This window comes from Entelurus aequoreus, linkage group LG02 (genome assembly GCF_033978785.1).
Source record: "Entelurus aequoreus isolate RoL-2023_Sb linkage group LG02, RoL_Eaeq_v1.1, whole genome shotgun sequence".
Taxonomy (NCBI): domain Eukaryota; kingdom Metazoa; phylum Chordata; class Actinopteri; order Syngnathiformes; family Syngnathidae; genus Entelurus; species Entelurus aequoreus.
Window position 1 is genome coordinate 68943063 of NC_084732.1, and position 25869 is coordinate 68968931.

The window sequence follows — 25869 nt, forward strand, 5'->3', positions numbered from 1 at the left end:
ACAGGCAGCAGCATGACATTAGTAACACAGCAGCACATCCACTCTCTTCAACTTTGCTTCTTTCCACGCTTTTGACGACTGTCATGGAGTTGAACAATCTCTCCGTGGTGCTACATTCTAAGGGAGACCTCAGACTGGTACGCTCCCACATTAAAAATAACGAATATTGTAATTTAGCTGTGTATGTGAACTCAGTCAGGGGATCGATAAATATTTGCTTTTGTCCCCAGGAAACGCGACCTGTCCCCAAGCCAGGGCCAAATGGTACGAATTACACTTTTTTTCTTCATTAACCTTCTTTCTGACGGTAGTTTACCACTCACACGTCACCAAAATTCTGACTTTCCACATGTTTATTAGGAATTCACAATCAACGGTTTAGTTGTTTTAGACATACTTAATAATGTCAGTCATTAATGTTACATTTATACAAGTCAACCTGTCCAAAAAGGAGTTAACTAGTCGGGAGAAGCAGCTGCATGCACTTTTCCATCTATTACTGACAATTACTGGGAATTTAAATTATCTGTTCCAGGGTCAAACTGTTGCTTCTTGATTCTTTATATGGTTGTTTCTTGCCACATCATGCTTCAAATTGTGCAGCTTCATTACAGCACATATTTTTTTGGGGGATGTGTTTAAAGTTTAAATTAAGTAATTTCAAACATACAAAAGGCTAAATAATCTAATAATATATAAATACTAGGGCTGTGAATCTTATCTCGATTCGATTCAATATCGATTCTTGGGGTCATGATTCGATTCAAAATGGATTTTTTTTTTTCAATTCAACACAATTCTCGATTCAAAAATGATATTTTACTGATTCAAAAGGATTCTCTATTCATTCAATACATAGGATTTTAGCAGGATCTACCCCAGTCTGCTGACATCCAAGCAGAGTAGTAGATTTTTGTAAAAAGCTTTTATAATTGGAAAGGACAATGTTTTATCAACTGATTGCAATAATGTAAATTTGTTTTAACTATTAAATGAACCAAAAATATGACTTATTTTATCTTTGTGAAAACATTGGACATAGTGTGTTGTCAAGCTTATGAGATGCGATGCAAGTGTAAGCCACTTTGACACTATTGTTCTTTTTTTAATTTTTATAAATGTCTAATGATAATGTCAATGAGGGATTTTTAATCACTGCTATGTTGAAATTGTAACTAATATTGATACTGTTGTTGATAATATTCATTTTTGTTTCACTACTTTTGGTTTGTTCTGTGTCGTGTTTGTGTCCTCTCAATTGGTCTGTTTATTGCAGTTCTGAGTGTTGCTGGGTCTGGTTTGGTTTTGGAATTGGATTGCATTGTTTTGATTGATTGATTGAGACTTTTATTGGTAGGTTGCACAGTTGTTATGGTATTGCTGTGTATTGTTTTGTTGGATTTATTAATTTAAAAAAATTAAAATAAATTAATTTTTTTTTTTAAATCGATTTTTTAAAAATGAGAATCGATTCTGAATCGCACAACGTGAGAATCGCGATTTGAATTCGAATCGATTTTTTCCCCCACAGCCCTAATAAATACAAAAGTACTATGGCCATGAGGGGAGACCAAGCCAATCAGAGCGTGCGGCTCAATATCATCACCACTGATTGGCTCAGCCTCAGGCACCATTACTGTATTGAATTAAAAGACTGTGAAGGTGAATAAAGGATGCAATTTAATTTGTAGAGGGATTTTATAATGGTGAAAACCTTATTTAAAGGCCTACTGAAACCCACTACTACCGACCACGCAGTCTGATAGTTTATATATCAATGATGAAATCTTAACATTACAAAACATGCCAATACGGCCGGGTTTGATTAGTAAAGTGCAATTTTAAATTTCCTGCGAAATATCCTGCTGAAAACGTCTCGGTATGATGACGTTTGCGCGTGACGTCACGGATAGTAGCGGACATTTTGGGACACCATTGTGGCCAGCTATTAAGTCGTCTGTTTTCATCGCAAAATTCCACAGTATTCTGGACATCTGTGTTGGTGAATCTTTTGCAATTTGTTTAATGAACAATGGAGATAGCAAAGAAGAAAGCTGTAGGTGGGAAGCGGTGTATTAGCGGCCGGCTGCAGCAACACAAACACGTAGCCGGTGTTTCATTGTTTACATTCCCGAACGATGACAGTCAAGCTTTACCATTGGCCTGGGACAACAGAGACTCTTACCAGTAGGACTTTGAGTTGGATACGCATGCTTGTGGAGATGGGACAACAGAGACTCTTACCAGGAGGACTTTGAGTTGGATACGCGGTACCGTGGGTACGCAGCTGCGGCTTCCAGACATTTGATCGCTTGCCCGTACGTGCGTGCCGCTATGTGCATGTCACGTACGTAACTTTGGGGAAATATATGTGCTGTATGAACTTTGCGGAGGTGAACGGTACTTTGGGCTGTGGGATTGAGTGTGTTGTGCGGGTGTTTGATTTGTATTGGCGGGTTATATGGACGGGAGGGGGGAGGTGTTTGTTATGCAGGATTCATTTGTGGCATATTAAATATAAGCCTGGTTGTGTTGTGGCTAATAGAGTACATATATGTCTTGTGTTTATTTACTGTTTTAGTCATTCCCAGCTGAATATCAGGTCCCACCCGCCTCTCACAGCATCTTCCCTATCTGAATCGCTTCCACTGCCCTCTAGTCCTTCACTCTCACTTTCCTCATCCAGGAATCTTTCATCCTCGCTCAAAATAAAGGGGAAATCGTCGCTTTCTCGGTCCGAATCGCTCTCGCTGCTGGTGGCCATGATTGTAAACAATGTGCAGATGTGAGGAGCTCCACAACCTGTGACGTCACGCGCATATCGTCTGCTACTTCCGGTACAGGCAAGGCTTTTTTATCAGCGACCAAAAGTTGCGAACTTTATCGTCAATGTTCTCTACTAAATCCTTTCAGCAAAAATATGGCAATATCGCGAAATGATCAAGTATGACACATAGAATGGATCTGCTATCCCCGTTTAAATAAGACAATCTCATTTCAGTAGGCCTTTAAAAGACCGTAAACAGTTTTAGCTGTGAAATTATTTAACTTTGAAGAAATTAATGTATCGTGGTCATGCCTGGATCCAATTAACAGCGATAAATGATAGGTTGATTGGCAACACTAAATTGGCCCTAGTGTGTGAATGTGAGTGTGAATGTTGTCTGTCTATCTGTGTTGGCCCTGCGATGAGGTGGCGACTTGTCCAGGGTGTACCCCGCCTTCTGCCCGAATGCAGCTGAGATAGGCTCCAGCGACCCCGAACGGGACAAGCGGTAGAAAATGGATGGATGAAAATGAGGGATGACTGTATTTCTCTTTGAAGAAATAGCCACACAAAAACAAAGTTAATCCAGTGATGCTAGCCGGATTGTGGACCATTCCACCCATGACGTCACGCTTTGTACAACATTTAAGTCATATGTTTTCCGAAAAAGCTTAGGCTGAGTATCTATTGGTTCACATTTAGAGGTTGCACTTGCACAATACTGTATACTGAAGCGATTCTAACAATGGCGGTTTTGTGGTTTGACTTCAGAGGTTCTGCTTCAGATGCACTCTGTTGGCATCTGCGGCTCAGATGTCCACTACTGGCAGCACGGCGGCATCGGAGACGTTGTGCTCACAAAGCCGATGGTGTTGGGACACGAAGCAGCAGGTCGGGTGATAAAAGTCGGCTCGGCGGTCAAACACCTTCAAGTGGGTGAGTGAGCTGAAATACTCCTGCAAATTCTGTGTAACGCCACACATCTCTATTTGTCATCCTCATTATTTTTCAGGCGACCGAGTTGCCATCGAGCCAGGTGTGCCCAGAGAGACGGATGAGTTTTTCAAAAACGGACGCTACAATTTGTCTCCCACCATCTTTTTCTGTGCCACCCCGCCCGATGATGGCAACCTGTGCAGATACTACACACACAATGCCAACTTCTGTTACAAGTAACCGCTAAAATGGCCTAACAATGCTCCTGTGGTCTAAATGCAACGCTATTACTTAATCTTTGCCACACATTCTCCTTTTTTTTCTCCTCTTCAGGTTGCCTGATAATGTGACATTTGAGGAGGGTGCTCTGATCGAACCGCTGTCTGTGGGCATCCACGCATGTCGCAGGGCCGGCGTGACCCTCGGCAGCACCGTACTCGTCTGTGGCGCAGGTACAACAATCATCAAAACAAGTCACTCACTAGTTTTTCTGGCAATAGTCCATCCCCGTAGCGTAGGGTAATCATATTAAATAGTTTGACTAGATCATGCCAGCACTTGTAAGGAATCCAGTTTGAAATTTAGTGGGGGTTATTAAAAAATAGCTGCTTAAAGGAAGTAGCTGTTTCTTTGGGCAGGCATTAGCCAAAAGGGGACTCGCAAATAACTTGTTAACAGAAACAGTCTGACTTATCATACAATAAATGGCGCTATAACCATCACGCAGCAACTTAACACACACACAGGGCTACTTTTTGTATTTTTTTGATTGAGTTTTGTTTATTTCGAACATGACAACACTTACAATATAATACATCACACACATACTTGCCAACCTTGAGACCTCCGATTTCGGGAGGTGGAGGTTTGGGGGTGGGGGGCGTGGTCGGGGGCGGGGCGTGGTTGGGGGCGTGGTTAAGAGGGGAGGAGTATATTTACAGCTAGAATTCACCAAGTCAAGTATTTCATATATATACACTACCGTTCAAAAGTTTGGGGTCACATTGAAATGTCCTTATTTTTGAAGGAAAAGCACTGTACTTTTCAATGAAGATAACTTTAAACTAGTCTTAACTTTAAAGAAATACACTCTATACATTGCTAATGTGGTAAATGACTATTCTAGCTGCAAATGTCTGGTTTTTGGTGAAATATCAACATAGGTGTATGGAGGCCCATTTCCAGCAACTATCACTCCAGTGTTCTAATGGTACAATGTGTTTGCTCATTGGCTCAGAAGGCTAATTGATGATTAGAAAACCCTTGTGCAATCATGTTCACACATCTGAAAACAGTTTAGCTTGTTACAGAAGCTACAAAACTGACCTTCCTTTGAGCAGATTGAGTTTCTGGAGCATCACATTTGTGGGGTCAATTAAACGCTCAAAATGGCCAGAAAAAGAGAACTTTCATCTGAAACTCGACAGTCTATTCTTGTTCTTAGAAATTAAGGCTATTCCACAAAATTGTTTGGGTGACCCCAAACTTATGAACAGTAGTGTATATACAGTATATACGTACTGTATTCTAGCTATATATATATTTATTTTATTATATGTATATATATATGTATATATATATATATATATACATATATATACATATATTATATATATATATATAAACATATATATAAATAAAATAAATACTTGAATTTCAGTGTTCATTTATTTACACATATACACACACATAACACTCATCTACTCATTGTTGAGTTAAGGGTTGAATTGTCCACCCTTGTTCTATTCTGTCACTATTTTTCTAACCATGCTGAACACCCTCTCTGATGATGCATTGCTCTGTGGCACGCACAAAAGTGCTTTCATCAAATGCACTAGAGTCTGGAATCTTCCATCTCTCCCTAGCATGGCCCAAAACCGGTCAATCTTTGCTTCCTGAGGAAGATCTTCACTGCCAAGCACTTGGTAGTCCACTACTTCTTCCCGGAGGCTATCCAGGTCCAATCGCAGCTACAGCTTGGAACTTACAAGCGTATTTCTTCATCTTACTCGTCGTCGGCGTCGCCACGGCTGTATCTTCCTCGTTCTTCTGCTTCGTCTCCTTGTTGTGTGCGCAGTTGTGCACTGCACTCTCTAAAAGCCGTAGATGTTATTGTCACATATGCATGTACAGTAGATGGCAGTATTGTCCTGTTTAAGAGTGTCACAACATTGCTGTTTACGGCAGACAAACTGCTTTACGGTAGACGAAAACGTGACTGCTGTTGTTGTGTGTTGTTACTGCGCTGGGAGGACGTTAATGAAACTGCCTAACAATAAACCCACATAAGAAAACAAGATCTCGCCCTCGATCATTCTACAGTTATAACGTGATTGGGCAGGCACGCTGTTTATATTGTGGGAAAGCGGACGTGAAAACAGGCTGTCCTCACTCAGGTCCGCATGGAGCTGGAGGGGGCGTGGCCTCCAGCTCCGCCTGAATTTCGGGAGATTTTCGGGAGAAAATTTGTCCCAGGAGGTTTTCGGGAGAGGCGCTGAATTTCGGGAGTCTCCCGGAAAATCCGGGAGGGTTGGCAAGTATGATCACACATAATTTCATATAATTTGTCTTTACATCATGCCCGAAAAGGAGTAGGAAGAAGCAAAGCTTAATTAATCCTACCAATTTCCCACTGCAGAGCATTTACAAATACATATGCTCATTCACGGTCTTCTTTTTGTAACACAATTAGATTTAGATTTATTGGTCCCCGTTGGGGAAATTAATTTTCACTGCCGTACATTTAAACAATAGACATTACACATCACAAAACAAAAATAACAAAAATACATCATACATGACCAACACATTTATAGGCTTGTCAGACAGGTCGGCCGGGCCTGCTGTTGAGGGCGGCATTAGCTGCAGGGATCAGGCTTTTCCTGAGGCGGGTCCTCCGGAATTCGATGGTTCTGTACCTGCACCCTGATGGTAGTGGGATTATGTATTGGTGTAGTGGGTGACTGATATCCTGGACTATCGTTTTTGCCAGTCGAGTGATGGACCTGTGGTTTGAATCTGAAATGTTGGGTGTGGGTAGGCCGATGATTTTAGCTGCTATGTTTGTAATGCGTGTGAGTTTGGTCCGGTTGGTTACAGAAAGCATGGTGAAAAAACATGTGGAACAGTACATAAGGATGGGTTGAACAATGCTTTGGTAAAGTAATAACAGGAGATGAGGTGCAACGTATAGTTCTTTAAGTTTTCGGATGGCTGACAGTCTTTGTTGACTTCTTTTTTGAATGTCCGTGGTGTGCTGATCAAAAGTGAGTTTATTGTCCAAGGTTACGCCCAGGTATTTAAAAATGCATCAGTGAATGATTAGTACACCGTATTAGTATTATTCTGACCGACAGATAATTAAGTTGGTCATGATTAACCTACTGAGATGAAGAATAACTAGTTTTCAATAAGGTTGAAGGTATTTCTCACAATTCTTCTTCCTTGTACTTTGAAAGCACTTTTAATTTGAACAGCCTCTTAAAGTGGATCATAATAGTACATTGCTTAACTTCTTTGCTTAATCCATTCCATAATTGAATTCCACATACTGATATGCTAAAGGTCTTAAGTGTTGTATGTGCATACGAATGTTTTAAGTTAGTTTTTCCTCTAAGATTATATTTCTCCTCTTTTGTTGAGAATAATTGTTGTACTTTCTTGGGTAGGAGGTTTTAGTTTGCTTTGTACATAATTTTAGCTGTTTGCAAATGTACCTAATCGTGGAACTTCACTATTTTTGATTCAATAAATAAAGGGTTTGTATGTTCTCTATATTCAACATTATGTATTATTCTAACGTATCTTTTTTGTAACATGGTTCGTGAATGAAGTGCACTACTACTAGTGCTTTTACCACTTTTGTCTGTGCTAATACAGTGTAGTAACATTGCCTTCTTCATTGGATTTGGTTGTTAGCTATGTGTCCAACTCCAACCTGAAAAAGTGGATTGCACTTTGTCAGGCCCCTACCTTCACACCTGTACAATTTGGGCGTACAGGTGGTATAGCTCTTGAAGTCACAGAGGTAGGCAGCCCCTTGACCACAATAAGGTGGAAATCCTTCAGGGGGGAAACTAAAAGATACAAGTAAAATAAAGTATTGAACAACGCTTATTTTAAAGGGGAACTGCACAAGCGCTTTTTGTGTTGTTCTCACTAGTTCCAGGTCCTATATGGCTGTTAGTGTCCCAACGTGTTGGAATACATACTTACACTTTTTCTGTGCAGGGGAGATGTATGATTTATGATCTAGAATAAACGTAGAGGGAGCAAGGAAGTGAAGAAGCAGCAGATCACTCGATGATATAAACATAGGCACAAAAGTGATCACGGGGCCGCTATAAACAGTTTGTCTGCGTTAGCGTTTATAATAATAATACCACTAATACTTGGTTAATATTCAAGTCACAAAATGTAAATTGAGTATTGTCAGGGCGTATTATCAGATTTCATGGGCGGAATAGTGGAGCTCCCATTGGCTCCGCTGTAAGAGAGTGTCATAGAGCGTCAAAAATAAAATGTGTCCGCTTCACTTTCTCTCAGGTGTACACATATTATGATGTAGAATACGTTCAATACACACATTTTTTGTTTTGGCGTCGCCGGTGAGAAATTCAACTTCCTCGTCTCACAAGGAAAAGCATCTGATTGGCTAACCCACACCCGCTTTCATATATGTACACTTTTAAAGAACTATAATAGGATACATTTCAAACTTGTCCCACCCATCTACAAGACAAAATTAAATCTGGTTGGATTTCATTTCTGACACATATTCGTATTGTTTTTAGTCGTCGGGGCTAAGGGGAGGGGTCTGTGTTTCCGCGGACTCGTGAAGCCTGACACAGCCATGGGACAGAGATGAGGGAAAATATTAATTTACCGTGTCCCCTTTTCAGCGGATTTTGTCAAGTTTTAATTTTGTGAGTATGTTAAAATGTACTTTCTCAACTATAAAAACGTTGATTTGAGGGGGCCGAGCTTGCCAGCACACATCCAGTATGTTTTTCTTTTTTTATGCAGTCTAACTCGTAAATAAAAGTAAACTATGTCAACACTGCAGCTGCACAAGCTATTACTACTGTAGCTGTTTAAAGTACATGATTAGAGTTAACTTAGTTATTTATTATCCTCCACTAGTAGTAGTAGTTGCCCTGTGTGCGTGTTTACCTACCTGGTACATGTTTATGTGTTCTGTCTCATGGGATTCAAGATTGCCACTATGTAGGGTACGAGGTAGGCGCACATTTAGACTGTACTTTGAAACACCTGCACTAGGCTATGTGTGCGTTGAGTAACTTTTGCACCATTCCCCCTCCATCTCCTGGCCATTGCTAGTCCTGTGCATTCGTGCCCCCTCCCATTTGCATGTCCCATTATTTCTGTTCTGTTGTTTTACTGCAATTTATCCGACTTTGTGTAATAGTTCCTGTTTCATTCGGAACACTTGTAAATGTATATTATTTTCAAGGTTGAAGCTGTCATTATTTACTTTCAAGAGGAGTGATCATGTTATTTAAATTTCATTTTCATAAGCACACGGATGTAATCGCGTGTGAGTGAATGTGCATTGGGCTTGATTATGATTTTAGGTCTCATTTCTACTTCGAGTGGTAATCCTAGTACTCTGCTACATGCATGCGTTTATGTGCATGGAATCATGCTGGGTCCCAGACCTCCTCTGCCTTATTGTACTAAAAGAGGATGAGTGGGCTCTGCTTTGGCACGCTTCAGTGCTCTCACATGAGCTAAGCCGCTCTAAATATTGAATGTGCCAAGTTTTATGCTGCCGATTCCGATAACAATCATTCATGTTTGAGATTGGCCGATACGATCACATGTTTTAACTCTATATTTAAAAAATATTGATGTGGTATGATATTACAAGTTTAACAATATCAACACAATATTTAGACTAGTTCTTTATTTCCTTGTATTACATACAATTGTTGGATCAAAACAAAGTCAATAGTACATAGTAACTAAACAAAAGCCAAAAATACTATCAATTACTTATTAAAATCCTTTGGTTTTTGCCGTCAAAGTCTTTTATTTCTAGAGAATTATTCCCTGAGTTTGTAAACATTAACAAAAACAACAAAAAATCATTTTGAGAAAATAACGGTATTGATTTAATCACTCCTGTATTAATCATATACTGATACCTCCAAAAACATGCACCTGGGGATAGGTTGATTGGCAACACACAAAAAATTGGCCCTAGTGTGTGAAAGCGAGTGTGAATGTTGTCTGTCTATCTGTGTTGGCCCTGCGATGAGGTGGCGACTTGTCCAGGCTGTACCCCGCTTTCCGCCCGAATGCAGCTGAGATAGGCTCCAGCACCCCCCGCGACCCCGAAAGGGACAAGCGGTAGAAAATGGATGGATGGATGATAAAATTCATAGATCGATCCGCTCTCCCCTTTGTGTTGTGTACTGACTGTGACAATGCTGACACACCAACAGTTGTCATATTATCCTCTCTCTAGACTCGTTAATTTACTTGTTAATTTCCTGTTAATATCTGCTTGCTTTCTGCTACTATGTGGTCCCATCATTAGTGGACACCGACTTAAACAAGTTGAAAAACTTATTCGGGTATTACCATTTAGTGGTCAATTGTACGGAATATGTACTTCACTGTGCAACCTACTAATAAAAGTCTCAATCAATCAATCTACACTTCCTTAAGTTTTCCTATTTACTGTGTTTTTTTAAAGCTAGTTTAGCGGTTAGCTTAGTTATAAACATGTCTGCTCCTGGTTTGCCCTTGGTGTGTAACATCAGGGTTTCCCTCAGCTTGCCAATTACCTGTAGCACTGGTGGCAGGGCTCGGAGCATGGTCAGTATGATGTCATCATTTAATTTGCATAACCGTTGATGATGCAAACATTTTCTACAAAGAAGGCTAAATTAATGTACATGCATTTTAAAAACAAATCTGTGTTATTAGTAATGTGTATTAACATTGTTTTTTGAATATTATATTGTTTTTCTCTATTTTTATAACTAATATTATTGTACATTGTAACACAGGCTGTATACCAGGGCGGCCGTTGTTCTTTCAAGTAAAAGAAAGGTAATATTTAGCTAGTGTCGAAACATGAGTACAATCTTCAATCCCCAGCAGGTTCAGTTGGTAAACAGCCTCTGGTGTGTTAGAACAAGCCGGGTAAGGGAGGTCGGTACGTCAGATCCATAACTTCAGGACAATGATTGGCTCTAAGAGCAGGGCGAATCAGGCATGAGTGCAAAGCAGGGCTGTATGCGTGCCGTCGTTGGAGAAGCCACCGCCTTATCCCCAAGCTGCCAGCCGCTAGAGCCAATGTTTTGTGTGAAGCAGCCGTGCGGGCAGCGCCTTGGAATGTCAAACATGCGGGCCTGATGGGACAGGTTCAATCCGGCCCGCAAGATGAGTTTGCTAAGTGTAAAATTGAGCTGCATTTTCAAGTTAAAGAAACTGCTGTTCTAAATGTGTCCACTGGATGTCGCAATAGTAATCCTGATAGGCAAGCAAATAGGGTGAGCAAGTATACCAAGCAAGAGTTACAGGGTAAAGCGGGGCTGCAACTCCTCCCCCTCGACCCAATGTTAAACAAACAATTGGTAACCCCACTTAAAATGCTGCATGAGGTACTGCACATTGATATAGTTCTGTGAAAATGATTGTCTTCTGTGCAAATTTAAAGAAAGTGAACAGTGTGTGATATACTGCAATACTGTCAGTCTTTTAAGTTTTTTTGTTTTTTTTAAATTGTTCACCCATTGCACAGCTGTTATTGTTGTATAAATACTCAGTTTGTATGGTTTGTTGATGTATGGAAATGACAAATGAGGTAGTTGATACATAAAATAGTTTTTATTTTCCTTATTTGGTTTTTGGTTCAATCCTAGATGCGCTGTGACTTAAAGTTTAAATGCTTTGTAGATACACTGAGATTAAATCTAAGTTCATTGTGTTTTTCATGGCGATTTTGAAACCGCACCAATTTTTCCTCAGAATTTTCAACTAACTTGAAGTGTTTTGTCAAGAGGATTATTTGTGATATGTGCATTTTCAGAATGTGCTTGTTCTATTTTGGGCCAAAGTAAAACAAAGAAAACAATCTGAAGTTGTCGTAGTTGTATTTTTTAATTATGCCATGATTTTACCTGCCTACATAGGAATAAATTTTTGGCCATGCGGCCCCTGAGCTAATATGAGTTTGACAACCCTGCTCCAGAGAATCCCGTGCGTCTTGCTAAAGGTAGAACGTTTTTCGGTGGCCAAATTTTTTGATGCGTCGCTAGTCAATAGTGTGTAAATAATGGGCTATATATCCATTCATACAATGTATTACTTGAATTTGTTTCCATGTAAAATACCCTAATTTTTAAAGGTGTGGCGGATTTTACCTTGCCATGCCGATCAGTTACACGAAGGGAACCCTGAACATGTTTAATCTCGTGCTCCAGTGACAATGTTACATTATAATGATACTCTAACACAGTTTTCTATGCCATTAGGAAGGCGATTATTATTATCATATGGGAGTGGCTCCACACTGTGTATGGGGACACACAATTAGCTGCTAGCCGCTTGCAGCTGGGGGACTAAAAATACATATAAATACAGTCCTTGTGATCAGCAGTAAAAGACATTTATCGGCAATGGCGATCACATACTTTTTCAACCGATGCTGATCAGTGGCTGATCGATTAGCACATCCCTACTAAAGAGAGAAAGCTTGTGCTCGTGTGCTAATTAGGTTTTTTCTTATTTTACAGGACCAATTGGCTTAGTCTGTCTGCTTGTGGCCAAAGCAATGGGAGCTGCACAGGTTGTCATTACAGGCAGAGGTGGGTAGTAACGCGCTACATTTACTCCGTTACATCTAGTTGAGTAACTTTTGGGATAAATTGTACTTCTAAGAGTAGTTTTAATGCAACATACTTTTACTTGAGTATATTTATAGAGAAGAAACGCTACTTTTACTACGCTCCATTTATTTACATTCAGCTCGCTACTCGCTACTGATTTTTATCGATCTGTTAATGCACGCTTTGTTTGTTTTGGTTTGTCAGACAGACCTTCAAAGTAGGATGTATCGCATGCCTCCGTTTCACCAATCCAATGCAGTCACTGGTGACGTTTGACTCCGTTTCATCAATCAAACAGAGCCAGGCGGTCACATGATTAACTGCACATAAAGTTTCAGCGGCAAACAACAACAATCTTAAGCTTACATGAACTCAACGTCAAATTTGAGGAAGCACATCGCGGTAAGTAACGTTAGTAGATATTTTGGCTGTCACCGTAGGCTGATGTTAGCTTCCCTGCTATGAATCACTGTCAAATGTATATCGTGTGGGGACATTTATTAACGCACTGCAGCCTCATAGACAGACAGACAGAGACGCACACACACACACACACACACACACACACACACACACACACACACACACACACACACACACACGCATGCATAGAAACACCAATCAGAAGTGCACAGTGTGTTCCCAGGTGCAGCCCACACCTATCAGTTTATGGTTTGCGTAAAGGCTAACTTGTTATTTTCCTTTGTAATCTCTGCCTACTGAGCCTATGGTGCTGTTAAGTTATTGTGGCTGAATTTGCCTTCATTTTTTTTTCTTAATGTATTATTATTTCATATATATTATTGTTTTAGTTGCTTAAGAGATATTCCTGGCTCTGAATTTGCTCATTGCTATTTTTATGTTTTTGTGCATTATTTGTTGCCGTCATCATTAAACGAACAGGTTACTCATCAGTTACTCAGTACTTGAGTAGTTTTTTCACAACATACTTTTTACTTTTACTCAAGTAAATATTTGGGTGACTACTCCTTACTTTTACTTGAGTAATAAATCTCTAAAGTAACAGTACTCTTACTTGAGTACAATTTCTGGCTACTCTACCCACCTCTGATTAAAAGTGAACACCATCATCCTTGTAACAAAAAAACAACAACACACACACCAAGCAATTTTTTTCTCTCCAACCGCCGCATTATCACACTCAGATCTGTTCCCCGAGCGTCTGGCCATGGCCAAGGAGTTGGGTGCCGACTTCCAGTTGGGGGTGAAGAGAGGGGATGGACCTCAGCTGTTGGCCAAGAGCGTTGAGGACATGCTGGGAGCTCAGCCGCACATCACCATTGAATGTAGTGGTGTTGAGAGCAGTATTCAAACTGCCATCTATGTAAGTACACCAAGTACTGCTTCTTGTGTAGATTACTACCGGAGTTTATGTCAACAACATGTCTAGATTGACCAACTCTTCAAGTTTCGGTCCACTCTGTTCCTATTACTTAAGCAGACATTTATGACATATATGGTCGACCAATTTTGTCGACATAAAAGTGGTCGACATAAAATTTGTGGATCCATTTACATTGACGTGCGTTATAGTATTGTCAACGTCGTCATTATTGCTTGTGTGTTTTTTCAAAAGTAGATTAGTGGTTATGTCAAAATAGAAGTGAAGTTTATTTTTAAAGCTTCAGCACAGGACCACAAGTCATTTGTCAACCGTCGTTTTTATCCCCGTTTCCGCTGCAAAGTCCCTAACAACATTCCTGAGATTTTTAGCAACCAAAAGACAGATTTCTGCATGTACAAAATAATTTCTTATCACCCATTCTCTTTATATCTCTGTGAAAATGTCACAAGTAAATCCGCAATCAATGTCTGTATTTGGTTATATCTACAACACCTTATGTTGACAGTCAATCCAAGGGGCGTCAACTCAAACGGGTACCACTCAATCCACTGTATTATTATTTACTCTGTTACCAATTTCACACTTCATCTATTTGATACTATAGTGTATAAACTTATTATCACACTAACTTCAACACCTTTGATGCAGGACTACATTCAAATTATTTTATAGTGATAAACCATCCATCACCATGATTAGGTAAGCCAGGGGCGTCCAAACTTGTCCTGCCGAAAGCCACCATTTCGACAATTTGTAATATTCTAAAACAATTCAAAGTAGGTAGGCTGACCCAGGATCTCCACTGGATGTGTAACGGCAGCGGAAAAGTGCTGTTCCGTGGCGGTGCTGTTATGCTGCCTTTATGCCGTCTGGCAATCCCCACCGCTGGTCTGTTGCTGCTGAACAGCAACCCCGCAGAACGTCTCAAGCTTTGCCATCCATCAATACTCCCAGGTGGGCGTCTATGACGGCACTCAATTGACTGGACTCATGGAAAAGACGACAGTTTTGCCTTGCACAACGACAACTTAATTTTTTTGTAGCAAGCAACAACACAACAGTAACATCGTCCCTGGCGAGTGTTGTACACGCACACATTTCATTCAACTCTTGCTAACCACTCCCCTGCTTCCCTGGGCTCCATATCAGCTGGTATTTGACATAGGCCCCCATATAGCTGCCCGGGATATGCCTGTAGTATGATTCTTACATTTTAGACCAACAAATGTGTGAACGAGGTGAATTTACGTCTATGAACCTTTGACAAGTGTAAAATATGATCCCCTTTGAAAACTGAGTTTTTTAAAATACAATTATTTTGTGTTTGTGCATGACTTCCTGTCCAGCACAAGCAGGTTTTAGCTAAATTGATCCGCCATGTTGCAGGCTACCGGCAAAAATAGCAGCTCTGCGTATATTTAGCACAGGGATTCGGAATGGCATCGGTCTGCAGGGGGTGGAAACACATTGACTTGCGCATCCAGTGGAAATCTGGGGTAAGAAGTTATACAGTATATATTTTAAATAAATACTGCCTAGGGTATGTCAGCTTTGTGTTGTAGGTGACCAAGTGAGGTGCATAAAGTTCATCATTATTATTATCAACATTTCACCTTTTTTTGTTATGCCCTTTTGCTCTTTTTTGTTTAGTTTTATTTTAAGAATGTGCCATAGGCTAATAAACAAGCTGCAGGCTGCCAAATAAACTGCTTTTCTGTGCGGTACCAGGCGACACGCTCAGGAGGCGTGGTGGTGCTGGTGGGCCTTGGATCCGAAATGACCAATGTTCCTCTTGTCAACGCGGCCACCAGAGAAGTTGATATCAGAGGCGTCTTCCGCTACTGCAACACGTACGTTAACTTTTCTCTGCCTAAACAGATGATGTCGTGAAGCTGCTTGTGTAGTTATCAATTTTTTTTAGCGCCTCCAATAATCCCACACTACTAATAAGCAAAGAGTGTGTGTCCAATAATCCATCAAATGCCTTGCTTACTGTGTTGTAGCTGGCCTATGGCAATCGCCATGTTGGCGTCAGGAAAGGTGAACGTGAAGCCTCTGGTCACTCACCGCTTCCCCCTGGAGCAGGCGGCCCAGGCTTTTGAGACCACGCGTCAGAGCCTGGGAATAAAGGTCATGTTGAAGTGCGACCAGAATGACCAGAACCCTTAAAGTAACCAACACACTGCAGTGAAACTATGGGGGACAGTTGAGTCACATTTTGTTTTTATCCTTAATTGAAGAAAAAACACAACTTTTGGTTTACTGAAATACTCGTAAGAGTTAATTTTGGGATTTTATGTGACCAATAATTACCTTGAATGTCATTTTACATCTTTACATCATGAAAAAAAATAGTGAGATGGACTTTTTTTTTAAATGTTGTCTTTAAACGCTGATTTTACACTTTTTAAAATATGTTATTAGTATGGTACGTCACCACATGCATTGCTTAGTTGTTACCAGAAGGGGGAACCAGAGCATCAAATTACAGTCTACATAAACTGTCAAGACTCTTTCCAACTACTTTACTGAAAAAATAAACAATTCAGTGAACCATTTACATTTTTATCATTTTGTAAATAAGGTTAAAACAGTTCACTATGTTCAAAAGATGGATGGATGGAACACCCCTGCCTTATACGTTGTGAAGATGACCAAATGAAAGCATCCTGCAGCAATAAACCATACTAAACACCCCCTCTTCCAAATAATACCATCAACATTATTCTATTACACATTGCTTTAACATGTCAATATTTTTTGCCTTGATTGCTGTCACACTAAAGGGTGGGGTAGCACATAGTTTGTAGCCTTAAAAGTCCATAAAATTAATTGATTGGAATATTATTAATATTGTATTTGAACTGTGTGAAGTAGAATACAGCACGAAATGTACCTAAAATGTATAAATGAAATATTATTAATTACTTTCATTCCAATGCAATTCAGGTTTGTATCTTAAAGAGCTGAATAGACTACTGTAGTGGCATATTTCTAAATTGTTTATTCTTGTAAGCATTAATGGAGCCTTTATGATGCCATGAGCACAATGGCCCCTTAACAACAAACACACACATTTGCCTGCAACCTTGACATGTTAACAATGTATTTGAACCTTTTTTGTGTGTAGTATTTACATTTTATCTTCTATATACATCTTAAATCTCACCCATGTATCCCATCAACTATGCATTTTTAGAAGCAAAATAATATAATCTTAATGAAATAATTGTTGGTGTAGTTTTAGGAATAGATTCCTCCAAATTCGTATATATGTGAAGCTTAGGAGAATCCATGTCAGAGGTAACCATAGAGTTTTTGTTTGTTTTTTGTGATATTCTCAGGTTTTGCTGAATTCTTAGTTTGCCACTAATACATTATACAAGTTTATACAAAAAGGAGGGCTGACATTGATTTTAATCACGATTAATTGCATTATTTTCATGGTTAACTCATGTTTCATCGTGTCAATATTTATGTTCTGCATAGCTCAAAGAGATGTTTTTCCACTCTCTAATAATGCAGGAGCAGATAACTGTGTGGTGGTTATTTGAATAAATGATCCAGACAAACACATTCTAGAATATTCTATACAATAATTTAAAATCGGGTTACTGCATTAACCTTTATGCCACCGTCATATTTACTACATCTTTTTTTGTCCTGTCCAGCCACTCAGGCAAATCATATTGTTGACATAGATGCCCTTCTGTTTTGTGTGGGATACTTCTCTTGTTGCTTTGTTTGTATTTGACTTCATTAAACGGATTTGTATTAATGTTTGGCGCAGCCGGACCGGAGCAGAAGGGGATAGAAAGAAGGAAAAAAGGAAGACCGGCAGTAATTGCGCGGGACAAAGAGGGATAAGACAGAGAGAGACAACAACAACAACATTACGACAGCAACAACAACAGAACAACCTCAGCAAATACACTATGTAACAATATGATACGAAAAGTAAGACATAGAAGCAGTTCGTGAAGTAAATATTAATAACACAGAAATGACAATGAACATTATTGCACTACAAATGGAGCAATAAAAATGCCAATAGAAATAACCAGAGGTGGGACCAAGTCATTCTTTTGCAAGTCATAAGTAAGTCTCAAGTCCTGAGTCAAGTCCCGAGTCAAGACAGGCAAGTCCAGAGTCAAGTCCAAAGTCAAGACTGGAAAGTCTCAAGTCAGGTCCCAAGTTGATTTTCGAGTCCTTTCAAGTTCTTTTAACCACAGACTAATATATTTACACAGATTGTGTATGCTTTTAAAACGCTGTATTTATTTATTAAAACAAGTGCATTTGAAATTGCAGGGAAAAAAATAGTGCTGACATTGCACTTCATAATAGCACTATTAACCAGTCATTTTAAACATTTAACTCATTCCTTTACAGAATAAACACATTTGAAAAAACAAGTGCAACTGTATTTATTTGCACAAAAGTGTTAACATTGTATTTCCATGGCACATTGCGTTGTAACTACCGGTAGTTCCACAGCAGTTTCTATCCTGTTCTTACCTTATCTCATTACTCTCATCTCACACTGTGTGTGTGTTTATGTGTGCGTACACATGAAAAACATAACAAATACATGAACATAATGAACAGAGTTGTACTTTTTAGATGTCAGGGCCCTATGCAATATGTACAAATATTCTTAATATAGTATACATTTTAACTGACCTTTATTTGACTATGTTTGTCTTTTGTAAGTGGCTAAAGTATGCGGTGCTGTTGACCGCCGTCTAACGTTACGTTACTGTGTGTGATACATTGACTAACGTAACTTTAGATATAGGTACCTCATGCAACACTGCTTAAAAAAAATCACTTGACAAAAAGTATGAATAAGGTAGCAAACTGCAGTGGACGCAACAGATTGCCATGTTTGCAATGACGTTATAACCATAGACATCTTATAAGTAGACGCAGCATTGGCAGCTGTGATGCAAGAAATTCGGCCGTCATCATGAAGTGGTGATGAGGAGCCGGCGAGAAGCCTAAACTGACAGTTGACAGGTAGAAAACAAAGATGCTAAACTGACAGTTGACAGGTAGAAAACAAAGATGCTAAACTGACAGTTGACAGGTAGAAAACAAAGATGCCGGGCTGGTGTTCAGCGTTTTCCTGCTCAAATGAGCGAACTGTTGCAAATAGGAATCGGGGGATTACTTTTCACAAGTAAGATTTAACATTAACGTACTATTGGTTGTATTTTGTGAAAAGAATATTACCAGAGAGTTGAGAAGGAGCAAAGATCTTCAATGTTTGTATGTGAAAATCACAAAGAAATATTTTGGGGGAGAATGACCCCCATACAGGGGTTTGGTTTACAAACTTTCAGCCCCACCTAAAACAAAATTCACCAGCCGCCACTGATTATGATGCATTCTCATTTTAGGCAAAGTATAAGACAATACTTTCTTAACAGTATAATTGTAACCAGGAATAAGTCTTCAAGTAACAATATTAAAATACTAACATTGTTGGGTAAGACAGAATTTGCTTTTATTCTGAATCCAGTGAAACAGATTGGTGGTTTTAGCTGATATAAAGACTTTCTGGTGTTTATGTTTATGTTTAAGTATTTGGCAGACACTTTTATCCAAAGCGACATACATAAAAAATATATATAAAACAATCAGTGTAAACATTATCATTTAAGGGAAGAATGTAATACAAGATAATAAACTCTCTGCTGCTGCAGCAACAGAGATAAAGTCTATAGGTCCCTAAGATATATAGATATCTAATGTATTCATACATTATTTGTGTAGGATATACACATGTATATATAACCTAATCATATTGTTTCTTGAACTTAAAAATAGTTGACAGTTTTTTTCCCCCTTCTCTGGGATTATATTCCCAGTTTTGATCTCGGACGTCTGGTCACTTATAGCATACAAGAATAATCTATTACAGTTAGGCAAACTATGAATAATAAAACACACCAAAACATGTGTCCTTTATCATAGCTACACGTATGACAGTGTGTGTGTGCAGAAAAACATCGCACAGGGCGATGTGATGCGTCTAGTGCAGTAGCCTTGGAGTAGTAGTACCTGTAGTTAGTGCATGCTGCATGCCGCTTTTGCTTGCTATGCTGCATGCTGCTTCTGCCTGGTACTCATTGCTTTCAGCTAGTGCCGCCGGCTAGCCCTCTGTCTCAGAGGGCGAAAAGAGGAGCCGAGTGCATAAGCCTCCTCAGCCGGTACATAGCCTCTCCATTGTCAAGACTCGTACATGCCTCCTCGTGGCCACACACGGTAACTGGAACCTCGCGGTTCCAGGCTAAGTTGTACGGGATCTCGGAGCAGCAGGGGGCCCCAGAGACGGGGCATGCAGGCCCACCGGTGTGTGGACATGCCCTGGTGCCCAGTCAACCCCTGTCCCAGCTATGGGTAAATAACCCCAGCTATGGGCGAATAGTGAAAACCGCCTCAACGGTGGACCAGGCGGAAGATGGCGGCAGCGGAATGCACCACAACGGCTGGGAAGGCGGATGAAGGCTGCAGCAAAGACGGGTCCCCAGTCGTCTTGGTCTCCATGCCACTGGACCCTGGCCCGCTCAATGCCAAGGACTGTGTGGTGGCTGACCGTGCACCAGTCTCCCCACATTAAAAGATTCCACGCACAGGCGTCCTCTACGGAGGACAGTCATACTCGTTTCGAGTGACCGCCGACGACGACGACGACACGTATGACAAAAAAACGCGTGAAAATCAGTGGTATTCAGTGAGATAAGATGAATTAAATGCGCTGACAGTTCATTGCTCCTGCCAAATTAATTGCACTGAGTGGAGTGGATCACCACTCTCTGATTCAACTACACAGCAAATAAAAGTTACGTTACTTAGCCAATAAACGTTAGCTTACATTTAAAACTTACCGTTCTGTGTGCAACTTCAAATGTCGAACGAAGTTGGAAGTTGTTGCGTCTCCGTCTGTAATATTCGAACTGCATGTTTTGCATACGGCAATTCGTTTTTTTGTTGACCAAGCCGTAGTTTTTATACCTGTACGAAACCAACTTTGGCATCATTTTTTCTCACTGGCGCGTCGTTTGACAATTCTTCTTCGTTGGTTGTCCTGCAATATGATTGGATGAGGGCTGTGGGACGAAAACAACGTAGAACTAATTTGATTGGCTATTGTACTGAGAGCACACACGCTTGACAGGCAGCACACACACTGACAGACACAACACGCTGACAGACAAGTACAAAATGAAAGATACGGAGCGCTCCTGAATAACTTTTTAATCTTTGGGTTTTGGGGAAAGTAGCAAGTCATGTCAAGTCAAAAGGCTCAAGTCCAAGTGAAGTCACAAGTCATTGATGTGAAAGTCTAAGTCGAGTTGCAAGTCTCTTTACATTTTGTCAAATCGAGTCTAAAGTCATCAAATTCATGACTCAAGTCTGACTCGAGTCCAAATCCTCTGAATATCAGTATAGGATTGATATGAGATATTTTTATTTTCTCAAAATCATTTTGTTTTGTTTTTGTTAATGTTTACAATGAATTCCCTGGACACAGGAGGCTTTTGAGGGCATTTAAAGTATTTCATTAAGAAGCATATAGTAGTTGTTGGCTTTTGTGTATGATTGACTTAGTTTTGCTCAAACAAATGTATGTAACAAAAAAGAATAAGGAACAACTTAAAATATTGTGTAGATACTCCCCATAAATATATTTAAAAAATGATAGATAATGCATGTGATCAGCATCTGTATCGATCTCATTCATGGATGATCGCAATTGGCAGCATAAATCCCTGATTGGTACATCCTTAGTCGACAGCGTGCAGCCCTCTGGGTAATGTGACATTAACAACACATTTATGTCGTCATGTCCTTTGGAAATGAATAGAAGTTTAATATGGACAAGCACTTTTTAAGTGTAAAGTACTATGCTGCAATCTGATGCAATGTTATTTAAAAACATAAGCTTAATAACAATTGCAAATTGTGTTGCTACTTTTGGAAAAAGCTGCAGCAAATTCAAGCACATTAGGGAGCGACAATCACACAAAAATAAAAGCCAGCACAACCCTGGAGGGATTAAATTGATGGACTATTATCGTATAAATTTAACAATATTCTTCAAAGTAATTGTTTAACATGGCAATCCTAAGAAGACAAGGAACAACTGCCGAACTTACTTACCTGCTATAAAAAGCAGCAATTATTAATTGTTATTAAAAAATAGGTCGCAAAAAAAATTAGAAATTATGATGTCATACCAATAAATCCGAAACATTAAAAAATAGCTCTGAATAAATAAATAATAAAAAATGCTCCAAAATGGCAACATTACCTGTACTGTACTAAAGGTGCTTAAGAGTGAGCGAATCAAGCGCTCCTTTTCTCTTGCTTGTGCTGTAAAAGACCTGTCTCGCTCTTCCCCTGAGCTCACTGTAAACAAACATGGCCTCGCTCGTTATGGACTTGTTCACTGTTATAGAGGAAGACATTTTGCGTGCTATTTGCTACAAGTATTGCATTAATATTTCACAAGAAGGAAAAAAACTAATATTGGGCTTAGGCACATCAAAACCTTATCTTGAGAAGAAGGTCATCTGTGTTGGTATTGGCTAAAAAAAAATAAAAAAATTAGACAACAATCCTCATTTGACTTATTCCCTGTTATTATTTGTTGCTTATTTGTATCTGTGTTATCTGTGTCATGACACAATTAACCGGAAGCAGTATTTTAGCTTTTCCTTTGCGATTAGCATGTTTTTAGCAGAACGCTAACATCCTTGTTCAGCAGGAGTCCTATTGTCGTTTTAAAAAAGTCTCATTAAATAGTTGTCCAACTTTTGTTTCAGAAATGAAAATAGAAAAAATGGCCCGAAATGTGTTATTTGATTTGCATTTAAGAATTGGAAATAGAATGAACGGAAAGTACACAGACCAATATAGTACCACTGTTTTGTTTTTTGTTTTTTACTGAAAAAGCTGGCAGCTTAGTTGCCAGAATTAAATTGAAATTGGGTTTTACAGCATTATATTGTTAATGGAAAATCAGTACAAGTTCCTTTTTTATTCTGGCAACTTAGCTGCCAGTTTTTCTACCGTAAAAATAAATGTATTATTTTTCCATTTACAGTAATACACCGTTAAAACAAGATTTTACAGTAAATATATGGCAGCTCAGTAAACAAAATTTTTACGCAAACATTTTTTAGTTTTTTTCAATTTACAGTAATATGGTAAATGGTAAATGGGTTGTACTTGTATAGCGCTTTTCTACCTTTTTTAAGGAACTCAAAGCGCTTTGACACTATTTCCACATTCACCTATTCACACACACATTCACACACTGATGGCTATGCTGTAAAGAACACCGTAAAATGTATTGTCATTTTTATTAATTTGATGGGTAGTTTGCTGTAAAATCATAAGTCAAGCAGATATTTAAGTATTTATTTTTATTTAGACAAAAACTTTTTGGAAAGTATGATAATATACTGTAATATTTGCTGCAATATTGAATACTATTCAAGTTTAAAAGGTGTGCAATTTCATGCAGTACATATATTTTTTCTGTCAAAACGAAAAAAATGAATTATACTTAGGGATGTCCGATAATGGATTTTTTGCCGATATCCGATATTGTCCAACTCTTTAATTTCCGATACCGATATCAACCGATACCGATATATACAGTCGTGGAATTAAGACATTATTATGCCTAATTTGGACAACCAGGTATGGTGAAGATAAGGTCCTTTTTAAAAAAATAAAATAAAATAAAATAAGATAAATAAATTAAAAACATTGTCTTGAATAAAAAAGAAAATAAAACAATATAAAAACAGTTACATAGAAACTAGTAATTAATGAAAATGAGTAAAATTAACTGTTAAAGGTTAGTACTATTAGTGGACCAGCAGCACGCACAATCATGTGTGCTTACGGACTGTATCCCTTGCAGACTGTATTGATATATATTTATATATAATGTAGGAACCAGAATATTAATAACAGAAAGAAACAACCCTTTTGTGTGAATGAGAGAGGGAGGTTTTTTGGGTTGGTGCACTAATTATAAGTGTATCTTGTGTTTTTTATGTTGATTTAATAAAATAAAATATAAAAATAAAAAACCTGATACCGATAATAAAAAAACGATACCGATAATTTCCAATATTACATTTTAAAGCATTTAAAGTAATTTCCTAACACTGCTGACATGCACCTGGGTATAGGCTGATTGACAACACTAAATTGGCCCCAGTGTGTGAATGTTAGTGTGAATGGTTGTCTATCTGTGTTGGCCCTGCGATGTGGTGGAGACTTGTCCAGGGTGTACCCCGCTTTCCGCCCCAGTGCAGCTGTAACAGCTGGGATAGGCTCCAGCCCCCCACCACCCCGAAAGGGACAAGCGATAGAAAATGGATGGATTGATGGTGACAGCGCACTGCATTTTTTATCATTCTCAGTTCAAGCACACTTAGGCACTCGTAAGACTAAGTGCAAGTACAGAAGTGCATGAATTGAGAAACACCGCCTTGTGTTGGGCAATACTGTCAACTTTTTTATTGATCTAGTACAGGGGTGGGCAATTAATTTTTACCGGGGGCCGCATAAGCAACCCGAGCACTGCTGGAGGGCCACATCGACAATATTTCAATTAAATTTTGCTCAATATTTTTTTTTTATATATACCGTAAGATAGATAATAATAATAATAATAATTAATAATAATAGTAATACTTCAACATAGTGTGTGTAACAGCATTCCATGACTAATATAAATAAATTAACATTAATAATAAATGACAGTAAAATAAGCACACGTATGACTGAGGAGTCATAGTGTAACTTTGTGTGGTGTTTGAGTTGTCCGACTTTTTGTGTGGCCATAAACGCACCAGTGGTTTAGTGCTATGCGTGTTGGTGACAGATGACAAGTTGGTTTTGGCCTGGTTTGTACGGCAGAAAATTACTAGTTTTTCGAGATAGAAGTGTTTTACTCATGTTTTTGGTGTGGTTATGTCCGAATATAAACAGTTTTGCTCAATAAAGTGATCGATATAATTCCTGTCCTCAAAGCATCTCGATAGACGTTACAATAATTGAACGGTGTTCAATTGAACGGTGTTGACGAACACCGTTAGGGCCGCTTGTTGTCACTGTCACTCAGAGTTGCATTGCAAAATTACATAGAATAAATATGTTTATTTTGTTTAGAATTCAGATGGGATTTGATTTGGTGCGCGGCATATATTTGCTGCGCGCAGCAGACGCTTGAGCAGTGCGCAATTGCGCAGGCACGCACCTTCGAGGGAACGTTGCTTTGCAGTCCATGTCTTGTTGGAAACACGCCATTCTTCATCAACTTTTCTCTTTTTAGCGTCTCGGGTGTAAACCGTGCATCACTTGTCGCTGCATGTGCACCTTCACTCGCAGGTTACACACGGACACACGCCCATAAATAATACTTTTCAAAATAAAAGCAGCACAGTTGTATTGCGCGCACGACATAGATGTTTTTTCAACTTTATTTTGTAATTAATGATTGCAGCTGTTCACATTCACTCACAATCACGCACACGCATACGTCCACACGGAAGTAATACAAATAACGATTTTCAAAACAAAAGCAGCACCGTTGTATTGCACACTCGACATAGATACTTTTTAAAATGTATTTTGTAATTTATAATTGGCCTCACGCGGGCCGGACAGGGACGCACAAAGGGCCGGATGCGGCCCGTGGGCCGCAGAATGCCCAGGTCTGATCTAGTACCAAGTAACACATGGCCAGTATTGCCGATGTGTACATTTTTTACCTGAAATTGTTGTGATTTAGACTTTCCCTTTTATTTTTTTATCATGGTTAGAATTACAACAGTAAAAATATTTTAGGTAAAAATATTTTTTTGTTAATTAACAAAAATAAATAACTAGAACAATGTAAAACAACA

General features: G+C 39.1%; 1 protein-coding gene across 1 annotated transcript; it reads left to right on the forward strand.

Annotated features, from left to right (window-relative positions):
* On the forward strand, positions 1 to 18085 carry LOC133664355 (sorbitol dehydrogenase-like). The gene is made up of 9 exons (XM_062068898.1): positions 1 to 137; positions 231 to 264; positions 3539 to 3703; positions 3780 to 3939; positions 4037 to 4155; positions 12472 to 12543; positions 13731 to 13909; positions 15659 to 15780; positions 15934 to 18085. Exons 1-9 carry the CDS (start codon positions 84 to 86, stop codon positions 16097 to 16099), a joined length of 1071 nt encoding a protein of 356 aa, XP_061924882.1. The 5' UTR covers positions 1 to 83; the 3' UTR covers positions 16100 to 18085.
* Positions 18086 to 25869: the final 7784 nt, after the last annotated feature.